We start from the raw sequence: 19,498 nt of genomic DNA, 5'->3' as shown, positions 1-19,498 counted from the left end.
CACACATATCTTTTCACACATACAATTATTCACAAGTAACACTATAATGGCATATCTTTTACGCACATAATTATTCACAAGTAGCGCTATAATTACACTCTCCCTTGGTCATAACGATCACTTCACCTCATGGACTATATCACTCAGGTACCATCCTTTTTCGGGTGCTTCTTCGCAACATTGGTGTCTGGTTTGTCTCGTCTTCAGGCAACACAACGCACAGTTCTTCATCATCTTCTAGATCCTCATTCGATTTGTTATCAACTCTGACGTGTCTTAGGTCGCGTATGTGTCGGCACACTTTGTTCACTTCTACCGTTTGTTCCGAAATGATTCCTGTAATTTTTCCAACCTTGTATTGAGAGTCGCATCTGTTATCCGGGGGCTTTACCCATACTTTATTGCCAAGTTTAAACTTGTTGGTAATCTTCTTGTAAGGATCAAGTGCGTTTTTATCGTCGTCAGTTCCTCTAATTTTGTATAGGTATAATTTATTTGCGGGTGCTGTAGAAGACTTACAATAATCTTTTGGACTGACGTTATACCAATAAACTGCCTCGGGTATGCTGCACGGAACTCTCTTCGCCGTTCCTTCTACTGTTTGATGGCATCGTTCTGCAATTCCATTTCCTGAAGGTACTTAAGCGCACCTTAAGCGAATTTTAACATTCCATTTGTTCATAAATTGTGAAAACAATGTGCTTCGAAATGCTGTATCACTATCCGTTAGAATTTTGTTTGGAGCGCCTCGTTCGAGAAAGATTGTGTTTAATTCCTGAATAACCCATGCACTAATTTGTTCTTTAAGATGGCGCAATATTGCATATCGTGAAGGCCCACAGTCAATCAGGGTAGAAAAGTGTTGCCCCTCATAATGAGTGATATCCATACCAAGCCGTTGCCACGTCCCTTTTACTTCGATCTTCCTTCTCGGCCACTTTATCGGACTTGGATCAATTGATTGGCAGGCTACAGATTTTTCAACCACTTGTCTCACTTCTTCCCTGCTTACTGATGGGTGAATCCTACGAACAAAATACAATGTTCTCTTCACACGATAATGTCCTGTGGACTTATGAATATGGTTTATTACTTTGGGAGATAGAGAAGCACTAATCGTTCCACCTGCAGCAAGTTCAGTGGGCTTATCGATCATTTTCAACCAACTTTTAGGCACTCGAGTACATCGGCAAAGTTAGACTCCGAGGGTACAAGTTTGATATCCAGTCTAAGTTTGTATTCGTCCACAATATTCGCAATGGTCTGAAGGCGTCTTCTAATCAGCATTTCGTTTGAAGCTTTTGTCTTCAATCTGGATTTTCCAGTCAGTGCATCGGTGAACCAATGTAATACTTCTTTCGAATCAGCGCAAATATGCAAAAAATTCATCTTCCAATTGAGACCCGTGTTTAGTTCGTTGATTACTGCATAGAGTTTCAACATGTTTATATGTGTTGGATCATCTTTTCTTAACCAACAAGCGTCTTCAATTATATTGCCATCAACTTCGAGACTCACACCTAGCGCTGGTGAACTAGCATCCACCCACACTGTTGCCTCGCTGCCATAAACATTCCAAACACGTTTGGCAGGATCGTCGTTACATGTTCTTTTTACCATATTGTTCACCATTTTTTCAACAAAATCGCATTGTATTTTCTCATCCCATGTTTTCGTTAACGCGTTTGCCTTTCTTTTAACAAATGACAAAGCTACACGCAACCAACCACAAACTGGAAGATTCTTCAGGAGTATTGTTTTACAAGCTCGCAATTCAACAATTGATGTAGAAATAACCAATTTGTTAAGTCTTCTTGTTGAATTAAATACAATAAGAGATAGTTGGGATATTATTTTAAATGAATGTAGATTGTTGGGCACATCTTTACAGATAAACACAGAGTTTTTAGGAAAAAAGTATACTAAAAAGGAAAAAACAGTACACGAGTTAAAAAGGAGGCCGACGGAAGAATTAAGAATTAATATTTTCAATGTTTTCATGAATAGCATCATTTGAAATATGACAAGAAGATTTAATGCAGTAAAAGAAATAGATTCTTTATTCAATGTATTATGGTTGTTCCGTGACTTAAATGATCAAGAAACACAAAATAAGTGTGAAAACCTGCAAAAAAAGTATAAAAATGATATCGATGATTATCTTAGAGATGAAATACTACATTTAAAATCAATTTATGATGGCAAGATACAAAATATTTTTCTTCAGCCCGTTGAGTTATTAAATGAAATTTAAAAAAGCAAATTGGATGTGCTGTTTCCAAATATAATTCTAATAAGGCTATTTTGCACAATTCCAGTGACAATTTCCAAGATGAAAGACCTTTTAGAATGTTGAAAGAATAAAAAAACGTATTAAGATCAGCAGTGATACAAAATCGTTTAAATAACTTAGAACTTTCATCTATTGAAGCCAAAATGACTATGAAAATTAGTTTTGAAGAAGTTAGTTATTAATTTGCTTAAAGAATTAGTTTTTAATTTGCTTACGATTCAAAAGGCTCGCAAATCTCTATTATGAAACAGTGTTTACCATTATTTTTTGTACACTCTTTCCTAAGAGTGTACAGAAAAGATTTAAATAGGTTTGACTTTTAAAAGATTTAATTAATTTTCATTTTTGATTTTCAATGGCCAGAGCACTCTTCTAGGGGTCCTGGGTATATGATTGATCATAATGAGGGCCCGTTAAGAAAACTTCCCCAGGCCCCGACGTTTCTCTCAGCGGCTATGTCCGTTATATAGTGTGCAATTTATCAATCTATGAATAGTTCCATTGTGATAAATTTCAGAAAACTCGATTTATTTTTAAAAATTGATATATAAACATTTCTTACAATATTCGTTTAGTAGCTTTTGTTTTTTAAAAAAACCAACTGGTAATACTTACATAGAGGGTTATTACAGGTATTGTATCTTGAATTAACGTATTGGTTTTATTGATTAAAACCTTATAACGCTACCGACTGATTTAATTTTAATGCAAAAGAAATATCGATTCAGTTAAAATATAGCACATGAATTTGTTTTATGCAAGATAGATATGAAGTGACACAGTAATACATATATTCAAAAAAAAAAAATTACTGCAGGAAAAATTTTTTTATTATTTCAATTTCAAAACTAAAGAAATTCTTAAAAGTATTTTATCATAAGCAAATAAGACCAATAACTGATGGCATTTTTTCGATTGTTCTAAATTTCTTAACCTACCAAATGTATTTTATAATTAATTTGATTCCAGAAAGTTGTTAAAAGCACCCCCAAACCATCAAGTTCTTTTCACCACAATTTTTCGTGGTTTTAATAGTGTACATTTGTTTTGATTGTTTGCCAACTGTTCTTCTCGAATACTTTTCATTCTGCACGGTATTTCAGAAAATACAAAGCATCGCCGTACAACCTTTTCTGAAATATCGACTTCCAATTTGTCTCTAGCACTAGCAAATACTTTTCATGTATCTAATCTATGATCAGTATTCTATGATCAGTATAAGTTGTACTTCTTCGGTCGTTCGCCTAAACGCTAAGTTTCAATAGTTCCTTTATTTTTATCTTTATTAACTAATCAGCTAGTAACCGCTGTTGACATTTTATGTTTTTTCCATAAACTTACTTTTTGTTGTTTCAGCACTATAATTATCAATGATTTTTTTCATTGGAAATTAGAGAAGAGACTCGCGATTGCGATTAATCGAAGTAGCGTCAGTTTAATCGCTACGAGGAAAATTTTGACCTTCCGAAAATCGATTAAATTAATTGCATTTTTCGTAATAAATGTCATTATTTGATTCGTCACTTACGATCATATTCTAATTAACGGAATTAATTAAAAATTTCAGTCGTAATAATTTCTTACGTCAGTTACGAAACTTCCGTTAATAATTTGCGTAAAAGTTCGTAAATAACGATATGGGTTTCTACAGTCCTTGTGTCACCAACATCTCAAGATCCCTCATATGGCGATGATTTGGTAAGATCAACGAGGGTAGTCAGGTTCCAATTGATGACTCGTAAGAGAAAAGAAACACTGAGGTGTCGAGTTTAGAGGAAGAGCTAGATGATGAAAGTAAAAAAGGGTTTACTATTCAAAACACCTCTCAGTCTCAGTACTCAGCAACAGAGGAGCAGAACATCAGCTAGGAAACAATGGAGAAGATACGACTTACCCAAGGCAGTCAAATGACATGCTGTGATTGTTGTTAGAAGATATATGTACAAACAAGTTTATCATTTTTTGTATAGTTTAAAGTTCTAAAGATTTTTGTGACAACTTCGATAAAAGTAAAACTGTTCTAATGTATGTGTATAACATTCTTTAATAGTACGTTAGTAACGAATGGGGTTGTAGAAAAATCTTCGATCATTGTTATCATAAGAATAGTCAGGTTCAAAATTTTGTGACAATTTAACGGGTAAGGAATGTAATCAATTAATTTATGGTTCTCGTAGTTTTTAACGGAAATTTTGAGCAAATTAACTGATTTAAGTAAGCTATACGAACCTTTCGAACAAATTACTCGAAGTTACGAATTAATTGAATCAGTTACTTGACGGAATTTCGATATTACAACTTAATTGATACCGTTAATCGTTGCGTTCGGTTAATTTTACGTAATTTTATTCTTTAATCTTTACGCTCGGAAAAACTTCGTAAGTCTTTCCTCTATTGAAAACTATTCATTCCAAAACTCCAAAACTATAGCTGAGGGCATTCTATCGCCCTCAGCTATAGTTTTGGAGGGAGGGTAGTACTTTTCCATTTCCATTCATCACAAAATGATAACTAAATAATGGTTTTTAATCAAAATTTTTACAAAAAATACAATATTAAACACAATCATTAAGCTTAAATGTATAAATATTTAAATATTAAATTACGAAAAATAAACGTTTTCTTGATCTAAAAACAACAACATTTGTTTCAGAACATGAATTAGTTCGTTAATACTTTTTCAGTTAAAAATATATGAATGTTGTTGCTAACAGTTTTTCAAAATTTCTTATTTAATTTAATTTGATATTTAAAAGTAATAAGATTTAATTGCAAAAGGCATTAATAGATTGTTTAAAAAAAATCTTATAAATTTTGTAATAAAAAAATAGAAAATAAAAATGTAAACTCCTATAAATAACTATTTTAATAATCTACGCAACATAAATTATTTAAAATATACATATATATATAAAAACAAAGAATAAATATTGCAACAAATACACAGTTGCGAATAAATAATAAAATAGCAGCCAAAAGGTACATAAGCAATTTTATAAATTAGAGTTCAGAACCAAGTTAAGATCTATAAACAAAAAAATAAACAAAAAATCTGATAATAAAAGTGTAAAAGCTAAGACAATGTGACACTAGATACTCCACTATCTTTATCGTAAAGAAACGACTTATACTCATTGTTTTGACATTCGTAATACATATCGTCTACTTCATTATCGCTATCAGGCTGAAGATCAAGCATGTACAGCGGATTGTAATAATCTTCCTCTATATCATCATCTAGTCCCATAGCTGCTATTACATCATAATAAGGATTTTCAAACGAATAAACATGCCCCTTACTGTTACCGAGGCAAGATTTTAGCTCAATATCTTTTGATTCACGCCTAACTTTTTCAAAAGGGGATTGGTTTTTTCTTCGACAAAATACTACAAAGCCAACAAAGAATAGTAAAACAGTGCATACACCTAAAAAAGAATGTATTAACATTTCTGAATGTTTCGTCGATTTGTAGATTTTTAGCTGAAACTTAAAGAACTTTTAAAAAAAAATCTCTTACATGAAATTGCTATTGCAAGATACATTGTATTAGAGTACCAATTCTCCCTTTGTTTATCAAATGATGCCTCGCCAACATAGTATTCATAGTTAAGACCTGCAGAGAATGCATTTATACCAATGAAAGAAATTACATCCAAAATGAATGTTGCATTAACTGGATCAGCCCCTCGTAAAAGAGTAAAAACAAGTGCTGCTATCTCTTCATTTTCTACATACATAGCAAACACGTTATAGATTCTCATTACATATATAGAACTGTGTTCCAAATTGTCACTATCAAACATTTGTTCGCCTCCCACCATAGAGCAACTTGGTAAGTCTGAAATATTTAAAGCTGGTGACTTTAATAATAAACCTTCAAGTCGCTCAAAACAATGCAGCATCATTATTTCAAACTTTCTTTGTATTTCCTGACGCAATTTATCTTCCAGAAAAAGTTGGGAAGATGCTCGAAGTTTGATAGTTACAAGATGTAAATTAGAGTCATAACATTGACCATTGATGTTGTTGCACAGCTCATTTGGCTTACAATTACATTGCTGTTTACACATATGACCAAAGTGAGACCAATCACAATCACTTAAACAATACCATCCTGTAAAACCATCAGCACAAGAGCAATTACCAAAACGCTTGTTACAAATATTACTGCTGCTATGGAAACAAACAGGACAAGTTGATTGGCATCTCTTGCCATAGAAACCATCATCGCATTCCTAAACATGCAAGTAAGTAAAAAGAGACTGCAGCAGAAAAAAAAAAACAAGAAGAAAAATTTCAATAATGTATAAGAAAACAAGACACCTTTTCACATCGAGTTCCAACAAAACCATTCTGACAAAAGCAAAAACCATTAACATTATCACAATCTTCTGTATTAAAGACTCTACAGTTGCAGTTACTCAAGCAGTTCTCTCCATATTTTCCTTTTGGACATTTAAACTCACAGAATTTCCCAGCAAAACCTGGAGCACAGATGCAATGACCATCAACACTAAAATTAAATCACAAGAATTTAAACAGCCACAACTAATGAATGGATGAGTAAAAAACAGCACTATTTCAAAAACATAATTTTGTGTCATGCTTATAAAAGCCTCATATTTAAAGCTTAAACTAAACTGTAAGTAATGTAAAAAATATTTAACTAAACTTTAATAAATTATTTTAATAATCCAAAAAAATTAAGTTGATTAATAAATAAACATTATTTTTAACTATTGTTTAACATTAATTCTTCAAAATGCAATTATTCAAAGTAGTTTGCTACAAATAAATTTAACAACATAAAAATAATAATGATAATAACGTATAATAATTAATAACAGTAATAATAACAATAACAATAATAACAGCAGCAACAACAACAACAATAACAACAACAACAGCAACAACAACAACAACAACAATAGTAATAATAATGATGATGATAATAAAAATAATAACAACAATAATAACAATAATAATAATATCAATATTTTACTTATCACAATCTGCATCATTTTTACAATGACATTTTTGTTGACAGTTTTCACCAAATGTTCCATGCTCACAGTGTTCTGTACAATATTGGCCTTGAAAACCTGGAGCACAATAGCAGAACCCATCTCTATGATCACATTTACTATTATTAAAGCATAGACACTGTTCAAGGCAGTTTATACCCCAATAACCTTCTCTACATGTTTCTGTGCATGATCCACCAGTATACCCTAAAGATGAAATTAAAAACAAAATCTTAGAATAAAAATTAAATTTATAAAGAGGAATTAAAATCTATTAAGACTGCTAATTACAGGTTTATTTTCACTTACAAAGCATCATGTCTAACAAATCAAAACTACAATTAATTTTAAGCTTCTCAATTATAAAAATGTTATGGTTTGTGAAAAAATAAAATGAACTTTACATAGTAGTTAAAAATATGTAAATACTTAATTTGCCTAAACTTTGATGTTTGCACTTAAAAATATTTTAACCCTTTGTTAAAGTTATTACATGTTTTCAAATTTTTGGATAACTTTCCTTTGAAGGCTCCACCCATTCAATTTCTATTAAAAAAAAAATTTTTTTTTTAAAAAAATATTACTAGAAATATATGAGACCGCCAGCTTCAAAACCGGCCCTTTGCACTAAAGCAAATTTTACAGGATACACTTTTTTTTTTGTGCAAATAAAAAAATTAAAAAAAACATATACACCTCGTGTTTAGTCACTAATGAATGGTTTTCTATGTGAATATCAGTAATTGTGATAATCATTGAATAGAAATATTTAATTAAAGGGCATTTTTTTTCAAAAAAGAGCCGGTTTTGATCCAGCCACTGCACATTTTAATAAAATTTTAATTGTTTTGTGATTAATTTCGTTGGAACCCATGGTTATTTAAAGTCCACTGCAATTTCACACGCTTTTCAGTATATTTACGCCATCTATGGACAATTTTAGAAAACTCTCTCCCCCTTTTTTTAGCAGGATAGCCCGCTAATGTTTTTTAAAAAGTTAAATATATTTCGAAATAATTTTTGCCATGCATTAAATTTCTATTAAAATGCAATAACGTAACTAATTATTAGTGGTCATAAAAATTGAAGAAATACCTGCATCACATGTCATATAAGTTTAGCTACCTGGGTTTTATAGTAGAAGCAACAAAACACGGAAAAAATTTTTAATGAGAAATTTATTATGGTTCTTGCACTATGGTGTTATTAAATAAGTTTATGGTGTACATAAAATTTCTGCTAGACATGTATAGGCCACAAATACATGTGTAAACAACATTTAAAAAATTAAATTTACTTATGTAATAATTAGCAAGACAAAAATTATATAGCTTTCTTTTTTTTTATATGCACCTTAAAAAACACATTAAAAAGGCAAGTCAATGTCATAATAAGAAATTCTTTACAATAAAATAGTTTCAAATTCACAAAATTTAAATTACTAAATCCTAACATCAGCATCATCAACATTAGATGATCCATCTTCACCACAGCACAGCTCATTATTTTCTTCTGATTCACTGTCCTGATCAGAGTCAATGCCATCTATTTCCTCATTAGGTATGATTTTATTGTAAAACTCAAGATTTTGATCTTGTCTCCAATCAACACCATAATGAGAGTTCAATAACTTTTCTACATCCTTTATTTTCTTCGGGTTAATTTTAATTTGTGAATGAATGATTGGTAAATTAATTGAATTAAAATTTTTACCTTACTTGGTCAATGACTTAAAAGCATTAACTTCTACTGTATAAAAAGGTTCACCTCTCACCTCAATAATTCTTGGTCTTTTTAACACAATGATTCTTTTACAACTAGCTATTTTGAAATGCCAAGAAACATTATTTCTTAGAACTGTTTTCAAATAACTTTTCCAATCAAAAATTTCATAATCCTCTCCTAAGTGGAAAACTGCAGAATGTTTTTCAATGACCTCCACATACTCTTTGGGGCTAACAATGATCTCCTTCTTATTGATGACCTTTTCAATGGTGCCAAACACCCTATCTGGTGGGATAAAGGAGTGACCTGTCACTGGGAAATCCAGTTCCACTGTTTGAATATGAGGATGAGCTTTATTGTGGAGCCAATAACTGATCATAACAATCATTACTGTATTCTTATTTTGCCCAGGGCATCCATCACAGCACAATCTGACTCTTTTTATGTTGCTAGACATGCTTAAATTATTCAGAGAAAAATAAACAGCAGATGCAATTTCATTTGATCCCTTAGATTGCTCCCCCTCTATCCAATAGTGAGAATCAATATTTTCTTTGTTAAGTGTATTATGAGAGCTCCCTTTTACAATTGTAAAATTATAAAAGTTAAGTTGCCTCCTATAATATGCAGCTTGATCTGATAGTTTAGGTAAGACTTGGTTCTTCTCACAATCAAATGAGAGGGTAACAAGGTCATCACTTTCTTCCCTCAGCTTGTCAAAATAAGCATCAGCTCTTTGGCAATGGATGTTTAATTTTAAAACTATTTTTTCTCTGGCTTGGAGATCTTTTGTATTTTTGATTCTAGTTTTAAGTTCAGAACATGCAGAGCAGGTGTCAACTCTAGGGGTCCCAAAACCTAGATTATACTCTGTATTGAATATATTAGAAAAAAACCATTTGGTAACTTTTAATTGACTATCACACTTTTTGTTATACATCCTCCACATTGCAGCAGTTGAGAGTTCAGCTGGTAAGTACTGCCTACATTTTAAGTGTGACCTACAGTAGTGCTTTTCACTAACTTGAAATGATTCTATGAATTTATTTACTTTCTCTTTTTTCTCAACAAACTTCTCTGCTTTCCTGTCTCCACCTCTACTTTCTTTGGCTGAAGTACCAGATTTGTGATATCTACTGATAACTCCAAGCAGTCTATGTTTTTTTATGCCTAATATTCCTAAAAATGTTCTCCTACAAACTGGTATTCTTGTAGAGGAAGAGACAGCCTTTGTAACAAAATATTTTACAGTAAATTCTCTTTTCCTATTTGATTCACCTTTAACACGTTTCGGCTGTAGGGATGAACAATGCTTCAAAATGAAGTTGTCCTGGTCCATTTTCTTACTTGTTTGATAAAATCGCTCATTAAAAGTGATGACATCACTCTGTGACAGGCAGTGACATTGGAAAGCACCCAATTTGTGCTTGCATGAAGGGATTTTTGGTGGACTCTTCTTTGAATACCTGCAGAAAAATAGAAGTTAAAAGTTAATAAACATAATTACAAATAATACTTCATCAGTAATGCATACCTAGCTTTCTTCTCCCTTGCTTGTTTTGTGTTTTTGGGGTCTGCCACGCGTTTGCGTGACTGCAGTCTGCTTGTTTTTTTTACTTTTTGATCGTTTTCCATCGCAAGAAGTCTGTTAATGTTTAGTTAATTAATATTTCATAAATATTTTCTACTTTTTCTATTACTTACAAGACAAATCATGAAGAATTTGCAATTTCCAGAGGATAAAAGCATTAAAAACGAAAGTATTTTCAATATCAGCTGTTGTGATTACGTGGTATGATAAGTGCTTTCCTATTGGCTGAAATAATAAACTGGTTTTGAAGCAGCTGCGCAAACAAAAAGAGCCGGCTTTGCACCATTTGCTGAATTTTACATAGTAAAAACTATAGGATTGAACAGGTTTTGCATCATTTTTTTAATTTTTCAATATAGTGCAAGCCATTACGAAGCATTTGGTGTGCTTCACTCAAAATCGAAAAAAATGTCAAAGGGCCGGTTTTGAAGCTGATGTTTTTCTTTTTGCAAAGTGTCTTTTGTCACAAAAATAAAATAAAATTGGGAAATTTTAAAAATTTAACTGTAACACCTGTTTATTTACTTTTAGATTATAAAAAGAATGCTTAGTGTAAACTTAACATTTACGATGAGATTTATGAAGCGGAAAAAATATTTTTGACAAAAATATTTGCTCTGATTGAATACTGTAAAAAAAAAAAGTCTTATCCCCTTTTAATCCTTAAATATCCCTTTTCAATCTTAAGGTAATCTAAAAATGAACAAATCTATTCTTAGCTAACTGCTGCCACTTCTAAAGATTTTTGCATTTTAAAGCAACTAAATTCTCATTCCTTTACATAATATTGTTTGCTTTATAAATGATGTTCCACAAAGCATCTTACAAGTTATGATAATAAAATGTTACATTCACAACATATGTGGAAAGAAATTAGTTTTACAGTAAACTAAAAGGTAGTACCTGGTTGACATTTGCAGAAACCATTATTTGTTTTACATTTTTCTGTATTTTTCTTTTCGCAGATGCATTTCATACTGCAATTTCTTCCATAGTATCCTTCTTTACACTCTTGCTCACATTGCTTGCCAATAAAGCCATCCATGCAAATGCATTCTCCAGTGAACGGATTGCATGAAACAGCATTTTTACAATTGCAAAGATTATGACATTGGGAACCCCATGAATTTTCACATAACTTATCACATCTAGTATTATTTTTTTTTATATATTATTAATGTCATAAGTTTTCTTAATTGAACTTTCCATTTTATTTTGATGAAAAGCCACTTTTTTAACAGCAAAATGTAAAAAATAATTTTTATATAAAAATCAAAAGTAATTTAAAACTTATAATTTTTACAAACCTTGCTCCTCTATAACCCAATTTACATACACAATGTCCTGTTTGTTTGTCACATTTTTCAGTATTCTTCATGTCACAAGCACATGAGTGCATGCAGTTTTCTCCAAACTTCCCATCAGGGCATTCAACATTACAAAATGTACCCATCAATCCTGAAAAACACGTATAATGACCAGTAATATGATCACAAGTAGAGTTCTTTATTGCTTCACAATACTCTTTGCAATTATCACCCCATCTATTTGAGTCACAAATATGCTCACACTGTTGCCCATAATAACCTGGTGTGCAATCACAAAATCCATTTGTCTGGTTACAAATACCACCATTCAAGCATTTACATCTATTCATAAATAAGTTATTAACATTTTTCAATTAACTTACAGTTAAAACGTAATCAAAATAAATGTTTTGTAAAAATCTTGTCTACTTAAAAAAAAAGTTTAAAAAATACTTTTGACTACAATTTCGTCCAAAAGTTCCATTTTCACATGGTGAAGAACATTCAATTCCTTTCCAGCCTTCCTTGCAAAGACATTCTCCTGTTACATGGTCACACTCCATAAACTTATTGCAAAGACACTTAAAAATACAGTCTTGACCATAAGTATTTTCAGGACATTTTTTATTACAATCATTACCATGGTAGCCTGGTTCACATAGGCAGCTGCCATTGACAGGATTACAGTAATTTTTTTCAGCACATTCACAAGAAAAGACACAATTTCTTCCATATTTACCTTTAGTATAAAATGAAAATACAAACTCTATGTATTTTTGAATTGTATAAAAACTAGGGACTGTTTTTGGAGACTGAAAAAATTACTTCAACTGACCATAACCATATTTAAAAGAAGAGACTTTTAAATTGATCTTACATAAAGTATTCACTTTTTATTGCGCCTAATTTTGCTAAATTTTTATGTAAATTAAGTTTAAGATTAACAAAAATGTATTAAAATTTAAAAAAGAACCATGGTTAGTGGTTCATTATATATTACTTCAGAATTTTATCATACTTTTCAAACCATAATTTAGCAGATATTTCTCACCTTTAGGACAAACAACTTGACAATATCTTCCATGAAATCCTGGTGTGCAGTTACAAAATATACTTTTACTATTTTGTACACAAACTCCATCATTTTTGCAAGGGTTTGGGCTACACCCATAAAACTGACACAAGTTTCCATGGTAACCTTCTTTGCATAAGCAAACTGATTGGTTATTCACTACCAGCATGTCAGAAAACAAAAGAATATATTAAATAAATTAACTTTGCAAAACAGCAATCACAATCATTATTACTGTCACAGGAAGATTTATAATTTAAAAAAATAAATGTTACTACTATTAAAGCAGCTTTGTTCCAGCTCATACTATTAGAAACATTTATTTACTAATCCAAAGAATCAAACAGTTGGAAAAAACAGAAGACATGTTCAAACTTTATTGATTGATATAAAGAATAAGGTTTAAAAAGTTAAAAAGATAACACACCAGGATCAATTTGACATCTGGCTTTAGAATTTTCGCATTGCCCATCTCCTAAACAAACTTCTTCTTTTGCTTTTGATTTTATTATTGGACAAATGCCTTTTGTAATGTAATAGCCATACAGTTCTGCACGTAAACAAAGGTGAATTGTAATCGTTGAAGGATAAATGCGAATTGATTTAGCAACAAGCACATAATCAAAAAAATGCTCAACAACCAAATGTGAAACTAATAGGGAAAGAAAAAGTGTAAACTGAAAAAAAGGTTAAATTAATCAACAAACTTCATTTAAAATAGAGACACTGGTAAATTTTTAAAATTTTAAATATTCATTTCAGCAAAATCAAAGAGAATTTACAGAAAGCCATTTTTGTAAATTCGCTATCATTTTGCTAATGGTTAGCTGGTTTCAGAGATTATAATACTGACCACAATAAGGAAAAATAAGAAAACTGATATTTAAATTATGAGGAATAAATCCAGTAAGTGCAACAAATAGTGAAACAATAGTAAAACAACTTTTTATTAGATTTCAAACTTCTCTTTAAGAGCATCAGATAAAAAAAAAAATCATTACTCAAAAAAAATATTTAAAAAAAAACAAAAACTTCATACCATTATTATTGCCCTCTAACTTGAAGATCTCCTTTGATGTCAAATTTCTGTAAAAAGCAAAATTCTGACCATCCAAAGAAAATTTGATTTTATAGCTAATGTAAAATAGGTAAACAATATTTTCTTGAATAATACTTATATCTTATCGTTATATTACCTTCATGTAAATAATTACTAACACTTTAACTACATTTATGCATTTAATATGTTTTATGAAATGCAAATAAAATGGCTTTCTATACATAAATATTTAAAGTGATTCAATTTTAACAATTTTATACTCTTCAATCTTGCAATAAAAAGCTGGATGAGCTGTATCTAGCCATGTACCACCTTGAGTAGCTATTTTGTTAATCAGAGCAATGTCAGGCAGACGAATTTCAAGATACATTCTATCAGTTGTTCTGTCAGTAGGCATCCAACCAGCTTTAAATGTTAAAAAAAAAAATCAATATCACAATACTAATAAAAGCAACAAAATTATGAATAAAAAAACTGCAAGTATCCTTTTTAAATAAAACAAAATAGTAAACATGTAATAAAAAATAGTAATAGTAGCAAAATAAAATTAGGAATAAAAAAAATAGTACATATTAATTCAAATACCTCTGCCATTTAAACGAGAATAAACCAAATAATCATCAGGATAATTTAAGGAATAAAAATTACTATCAGGTATGTGATGACTTTGCATTCCTAGTTCACTCCAAACACTAATTTCTTTAGGAGCTAACATCATATTTTTAAAAGAGAAATATTTGTCTTTTTGACGCAACACTATTACATAGCTACCAGGCCGAAAATGAAATTCCTTAAAAAATAAAAATCATTTTACTTTAACTTTTTACCTATTATCAAGGTAAAAGTCACTTTTTTTTCTTTCAGAAATAGTAACTTTTACCTTAATAATAGGTAACCACAACCCATGCCTCATATTATAAATAGTATCTGCAACTGTTAAGTCTTCATAGATTTGTACAATGACACTATTGCTGTCATTATTCATTGCAAAACTCTCAAGCCATAATTGATATGAACCACTTTTCATAATTTGAAACTTGTATTTTGCAATCAAGTCATTGTACATACCATTTGATGTAACATAGGTGCCTAATTCTTGGTTGAGATCATTTTTTGGAATAGACACTGACCATGCAGGACCTTAAAGAAAAGGTTGACTTTATTACATCAAAAAATCATTTTGATAAAAAACCTTGTTAGTCAAACATGTCTGTAAAAAAAGACAACTTTTAAAACTTGAAAGTTTATTAACTAATATACATTTTTTAAAACTGGTTTCATGAAAACTCAGTGTTTAACCTTAAAATATATTTTTTAAAACTGGTTTCATGAAAACTCAGTGTTTAACCTTAAAATATATTTTTTAAAACTGGTTTCATGAAAATTTTGTGTTTAACATTAATATATATTTAAAACTGGTTTCATGAAAATTTAGCATTTAACCTTAAAAGATAATAACCTTTTTAAGTAGCTCAAAAAGCTTATAATTAAAAACAACCTAACTTAGCTTAAAAAAACTTTTTGTATATTTTAGCTGGCTAACAGGTGAGAAAGTTTCAAAATTGTTTATAATATAATAAAATTAAAAGTAAAAAAAACCTCTAGAAAATGGTTTAAAAACATCTACTAAACATGATGCAAGCATTTCTTCCTTTTCTTTACATGCTTCTGCAGTCATCTTAAACTCATCAGGTTTTTCACATTTTAAAATTATGTCAGTTAAAGATATTGGATCAGATATAAAATTTTTGGTTGGGTTGTGTACAAACCGAAATCTCTTAAGCTCATAAAGAAGATCACCAATGTTAAGATACCCAGTCAGCCAAACATTAGAACCAAATGATTCATCATACTTCATAGACCAAACATCTAAAAATAAAAGTAAAGTATACCTATGACAAATATATTTTATAACTTTTATTGTATTTTTGTCCAACATGGAAATTGTACTCACAACCAAAAAAAAAATTGAGTTTATTGATAAATAATGAGAACAAAATTGGATTAGATTCAATAGTTTACGAATATTAGAAGATTTTGGCTATTGCTACAGAGAAGAAAAAAAATGGAATTGAATGATGAGATTGGGGCACATTTAAAGCAAAGCCAAGATTTATTTGCTTTTAGCTTACTTTAGTTTATTTTAAACCATTAAATTATTAATTTAATGAATTACTAATTCAATTTGTTGAATCATAACTGGTTTGCAATCCCAATCAACATGAAGTCAAGGTAGTGTGATGATGACACAAAGAGTTTAATTTTTTTTCTTAATCAATAGTTAAGATCAAAAGTCAACAGTCAAACATTCTAAAGATAAATAATATAAAAAGAAAACAATTCATCAATTATAAAAAAATCAGTTGAATTTTTGAAGAATTTAGATCCACAATTAACTGTGTTAAAAAGATCAAAAACTATTATATATTAGCAAGCTAAACACTAATGAACATTTAGCCTATAAATTTAAAATTTCAAAAACCGGTGTAGTGAATGCAAAAAACTATTTAAGAATTTCATAAATCAATGAAGAAGATTCCAGATCCCAAAGATTAATTAGAACAGACTGAAAGATAACATTGAAGATTGCACAAACTTTCTTTTTTTCCTAATGGTGAAAGGTTCTTAACTGCAAACAATTAAAATTACTGTCCATTTGGCCTTCTTAGGTACCAGGTAATGAATACTGCAGTACTCATTACCTGGTACCTAAGAGTACTAATAGTATTGTGAAGTTAGTAGTAAAACTACAAAAAAAGTATGTATGTAAATATGCATTGAGTTGCAATGCAATGCAATTCAAATTAATGAATGTATGCATGGATGTATATTTTAATGCAATAAATTGCTTAGTTTAAAGTAAGTTATTAAGTTATTGAAAGTAAAAATAAGAATTAAAAAAACTATAGGTTTAGAAAAATACATCTAAAGAATAATAATTTTTTCATATCCCAAAAGATTTTGCTACTAGCTATTGAAACATCTATAAAGATAAGCTAAAAAAAATCAGATATCAATTAGCACAAGAGATGAAGCAGATTTTTAACAGTAAATCTTTTAGGACTGGCTAGTAATGAATTAACAACTTACATTGATATGACATTTTAACATGCATAAAAAAAAAAAAAAAAAGGCAACAGAATAAAATTATGAGCCCTTGATTTTTTTTTCAAAAAAAAAAAAAATTAGCAGCAAGCAGAATCAAGTTATTTATATCAAAAATAATGAAAAAATAGACATAAACATTTCAACCTAGGAAATTACTATTTTTATGAATACAAGATGACTAAAAAACTGTTTTAGGAAAAATAATAGAATTGAACAAGCACACAATACATACTTTCTCTCCACAAGTCAAGGTTACTTAATATATCAATTTGAAGGTTTCCATAATACTTTCCCGTTGAGTATTTGAACAATAATATACAACCTTTAGCATCTTTCAATTCAGGACTTGTTAAAACACCTATTAAAATATTTTAAATTTTAAATCAAACTTATAAAAGATGAAGAATTTTAAAAGAACTTTAACAACCAATAACCAAAGAAAGTATATTTAGAAATTTTTCATTTACCTTCACTTGAATAAACAAAGTAACTACCATGCTTGACACCATAAAAAGGGATTTGCAAATGCTTATTTTCAATGTTTATTTCTTTACTACCCATGCTACGAATCCATGAAATATTTGAAAAGCCACAAAAATCTACATTAAACTGGCAGTTCATAATGTTTTGTAAGCTCTGTCCATGGCATCCTAAAAGTTAATGTTAAGATAAACAGAGAAAAAAAAAAAAAAAAAAAAACTGAATTCAATCAACTTTTTAAATACTACAGTGCACATAATTTGATGCACAAAAGAAAAATATTTATGAAATAAATACCTTTGTAGTAATAATAGGATATTACAATAAAATATCACAATAACACCATATATGAATAAAATCTTTTGTTGTACATATTCAACCAAAAAAATAATACTTGATTAAAAAATAAAAATTAAACTTCAACTATGATTAATATAGCAGTAACAAAACTTACCAGTAACAAACCTTTGTTTCAATCCCTCCCCACAAGGATTTGAACATTTACTCCATGCAGACATATCTTGAATAATTGCTATCTCACTGACATCTCTACAATATCCTTGTGAGTCTACTATTTTTTCAGCTTCAAAGCATCGATTAAGAAAGATCTGCACACGGAACTCTGCCATAGTTTCAGTAACATTTTCATCACTATTTCCCCAACCATCACCCACAAATATAATATATGATTGATGCTTATTTACATTAGTAGGTAACCATATTCGCACACTAACTTTGTCATAAGCAAATACTAGGCCACCATGTCTTGAATTACTCATAGTAGTTGATTGTACAGAACCTACTCCCTCAAAAACTAAACTATAAGGCTGACCTACAGATCGATATTGGAGTTTAACATATGAAGGGACCATTTTTAAGTTGTGTTTTATTTCAAGGAATGGTTCAGTAGTTCTACCTGCATAAACAGGTTTCCAAGGTGTTTGAAACACAGGAGGAGGAAAAGAATTAATCCACATACGAATATGAACTTTGCATGTTTTTGAGAACATCTCTTTATAGTATTTTCCATTACCCCACCTTTTATTTACTAAAGTACAGCCAGTTTTAGGCTTATTAGGTGTCCATAAAACAACTTTCTTTTCATTATAGGAAAATATAACTCCACCATACTCACGAATATTTGATGTTTGAATTACTCCAGAAGCATGAAAAATATATGAATTCTCTGAATCAACACCAGAAAAAATTCTAACGCTAACAATTTCTGGTATTTGATGTAAATCATGGTAGATAATATTTGTATTTTTTTCTAAGCCAGCATCAACTTCTGTTTCAATTTGATAAGATGGTACAGGGCCATCTTCCCAAGCTTCTATAGTAACTTCTGCATCAAGTGAATCCTGAGAAAACTTATTTCCGCCCCAGCGCTCTCCAACAAAAATAACAGAACCTACTTTACTACCACTCATTCGTGTTGGTGTCCATACTCTAATAGTATGTTTATCATAAGCAAATATCACTCCTCCGTAAGCATTATTATCTCTGCCATCATTTTGACAAACACCAGTTCCATCAAATTTGAATCCTTTATTATTACCATTACTTGCAGTAGCATAAACATGAACATGAAATGGAATTTTACCCAAAAAATGCTCTATTTCAACAAATGAGTTATTTTGTGAAGATAACTTAACAGTTTTACTAAAGTCAGCAGGAGGGTAATCACCCAGATGAAAGCCAGTAAAAAATGCTGATAATTGTTTTAAAAAAACCAGAAGTAAAAGAGTTTTAGAGTGCATAATGAAACATCTGTTACATGGTATTTCATTATTTCTAAAAACAAATATGCTTAAAGAAAATGTAAGGCAGATAATAA

General features: G+C 30.1%; 1 protein-coding gene across 3 annotated transcripts; it reads right to left on the bottom strand.

Annotated features, from left to right (window-relative positions):
- Nucleotides 1-5,138: 5,138 nt before the first annotated feature.
- Nucleotides 5,139-19,498, bottom strand: LOC145200406 (uncharacterized). Of its 3 annotated transcripts, XM_090082160.1 has the most exons (17): nt 18,116-19,498; nt 17,649-17,831; nt 17,414-17,539; nt 15,673-15,942; nt 14,954-15,213; nt 14,659-14,863; nt 14,334-14,478; nt 14,053-14,147; nt 13,441-13,665; nt 12,993-13,172; nt 12,395-12,680; nt 11,942-12,283; nt 11,538-11,782; nt 7,297-7,525; nt 6,618-6,807; nt 5,812-6,529; nt 5,139-5,719 (listed from the first exon to the last, which is right to left on the bottom strand). In XM_090082160.1, the coding sequence occupies exons 1-17, from the start codon at nt 19,419-19,421 to the stop codon at nt 5,367-5,369; spliced, it is 5,358 nt and encodes a 1,785-aa protein (XP_089938286.1). In that variant the 5' UTR covers nt 19,422-19,498; the 3' UTR covers nt 5,139-5,366. The 3 variants fall into 3 exon arrangements, 2 of the variants coding, with proteins under 2 accessions (XP_089938286.1, XP_089938287.1); XR_016450805.1 differs by lacking the exons at nt 5,139-5,719; nt 5,812-6,529; nt 6,618-6,807; nt 7,297-7,525 and having other exon boundaries at nt 11,618-11,782; nt 13,439-13,665; XM_090082161.1 differs by lacking the exons at nt 5,139-5,719; nt 5,812-6,529; nt 6,618-6,807; ... (2 more) ...; nt 11,942-12,283; nt 12,395-12,680 and having other exon boundaries at nt 13,437-13,665.

The sequence above is a fragment of the Hydra viridissima genome, unplaced genomic scaffold (assembly GCF_058129835.1).
Source record: "Hydra viridissima isolate aposymbiotic clone 2 unplaced genomic scaffold, HvirCarnegie_v1 scaffold_3, whole genome shotgun sequence".
Classification (NCBI taxonomy): Eukaryota; Metazoa; Cnidaria; class Hydrozoa; order Anthoathecata; family Hydridae; genus Hydra; species Hydra viridissima.
The sequence above is the reverse complement of the archived record's forward strand: the minus strand, read 5'-3'. Positions and strand labels throughout refer to the sequence as shown.

Coding starts and splice junctions, on each gene's coding strand:
- LOC145200406 (XM_090082160.1), bottom strand. CDS start 19,421: ATGCACTCTAAAACTCTTTTACTTCTGGTTTTTTTAAAACAATTATCA. Junction 15,214..15,672: donor TTTTAAACCATTTTCTAGAG/GTTTTTTTTACT, acceptor CTTTTCTTTAAG/GTCCTGCATGGTCAGTGTCT. Junction 6,530..6,617: donor TTGGAACTCGATGTGAAAAG/GTGTCTTGTTTT, acceptor TTGCATGTTTAG/GAATGCGATGATGGTTTCTA.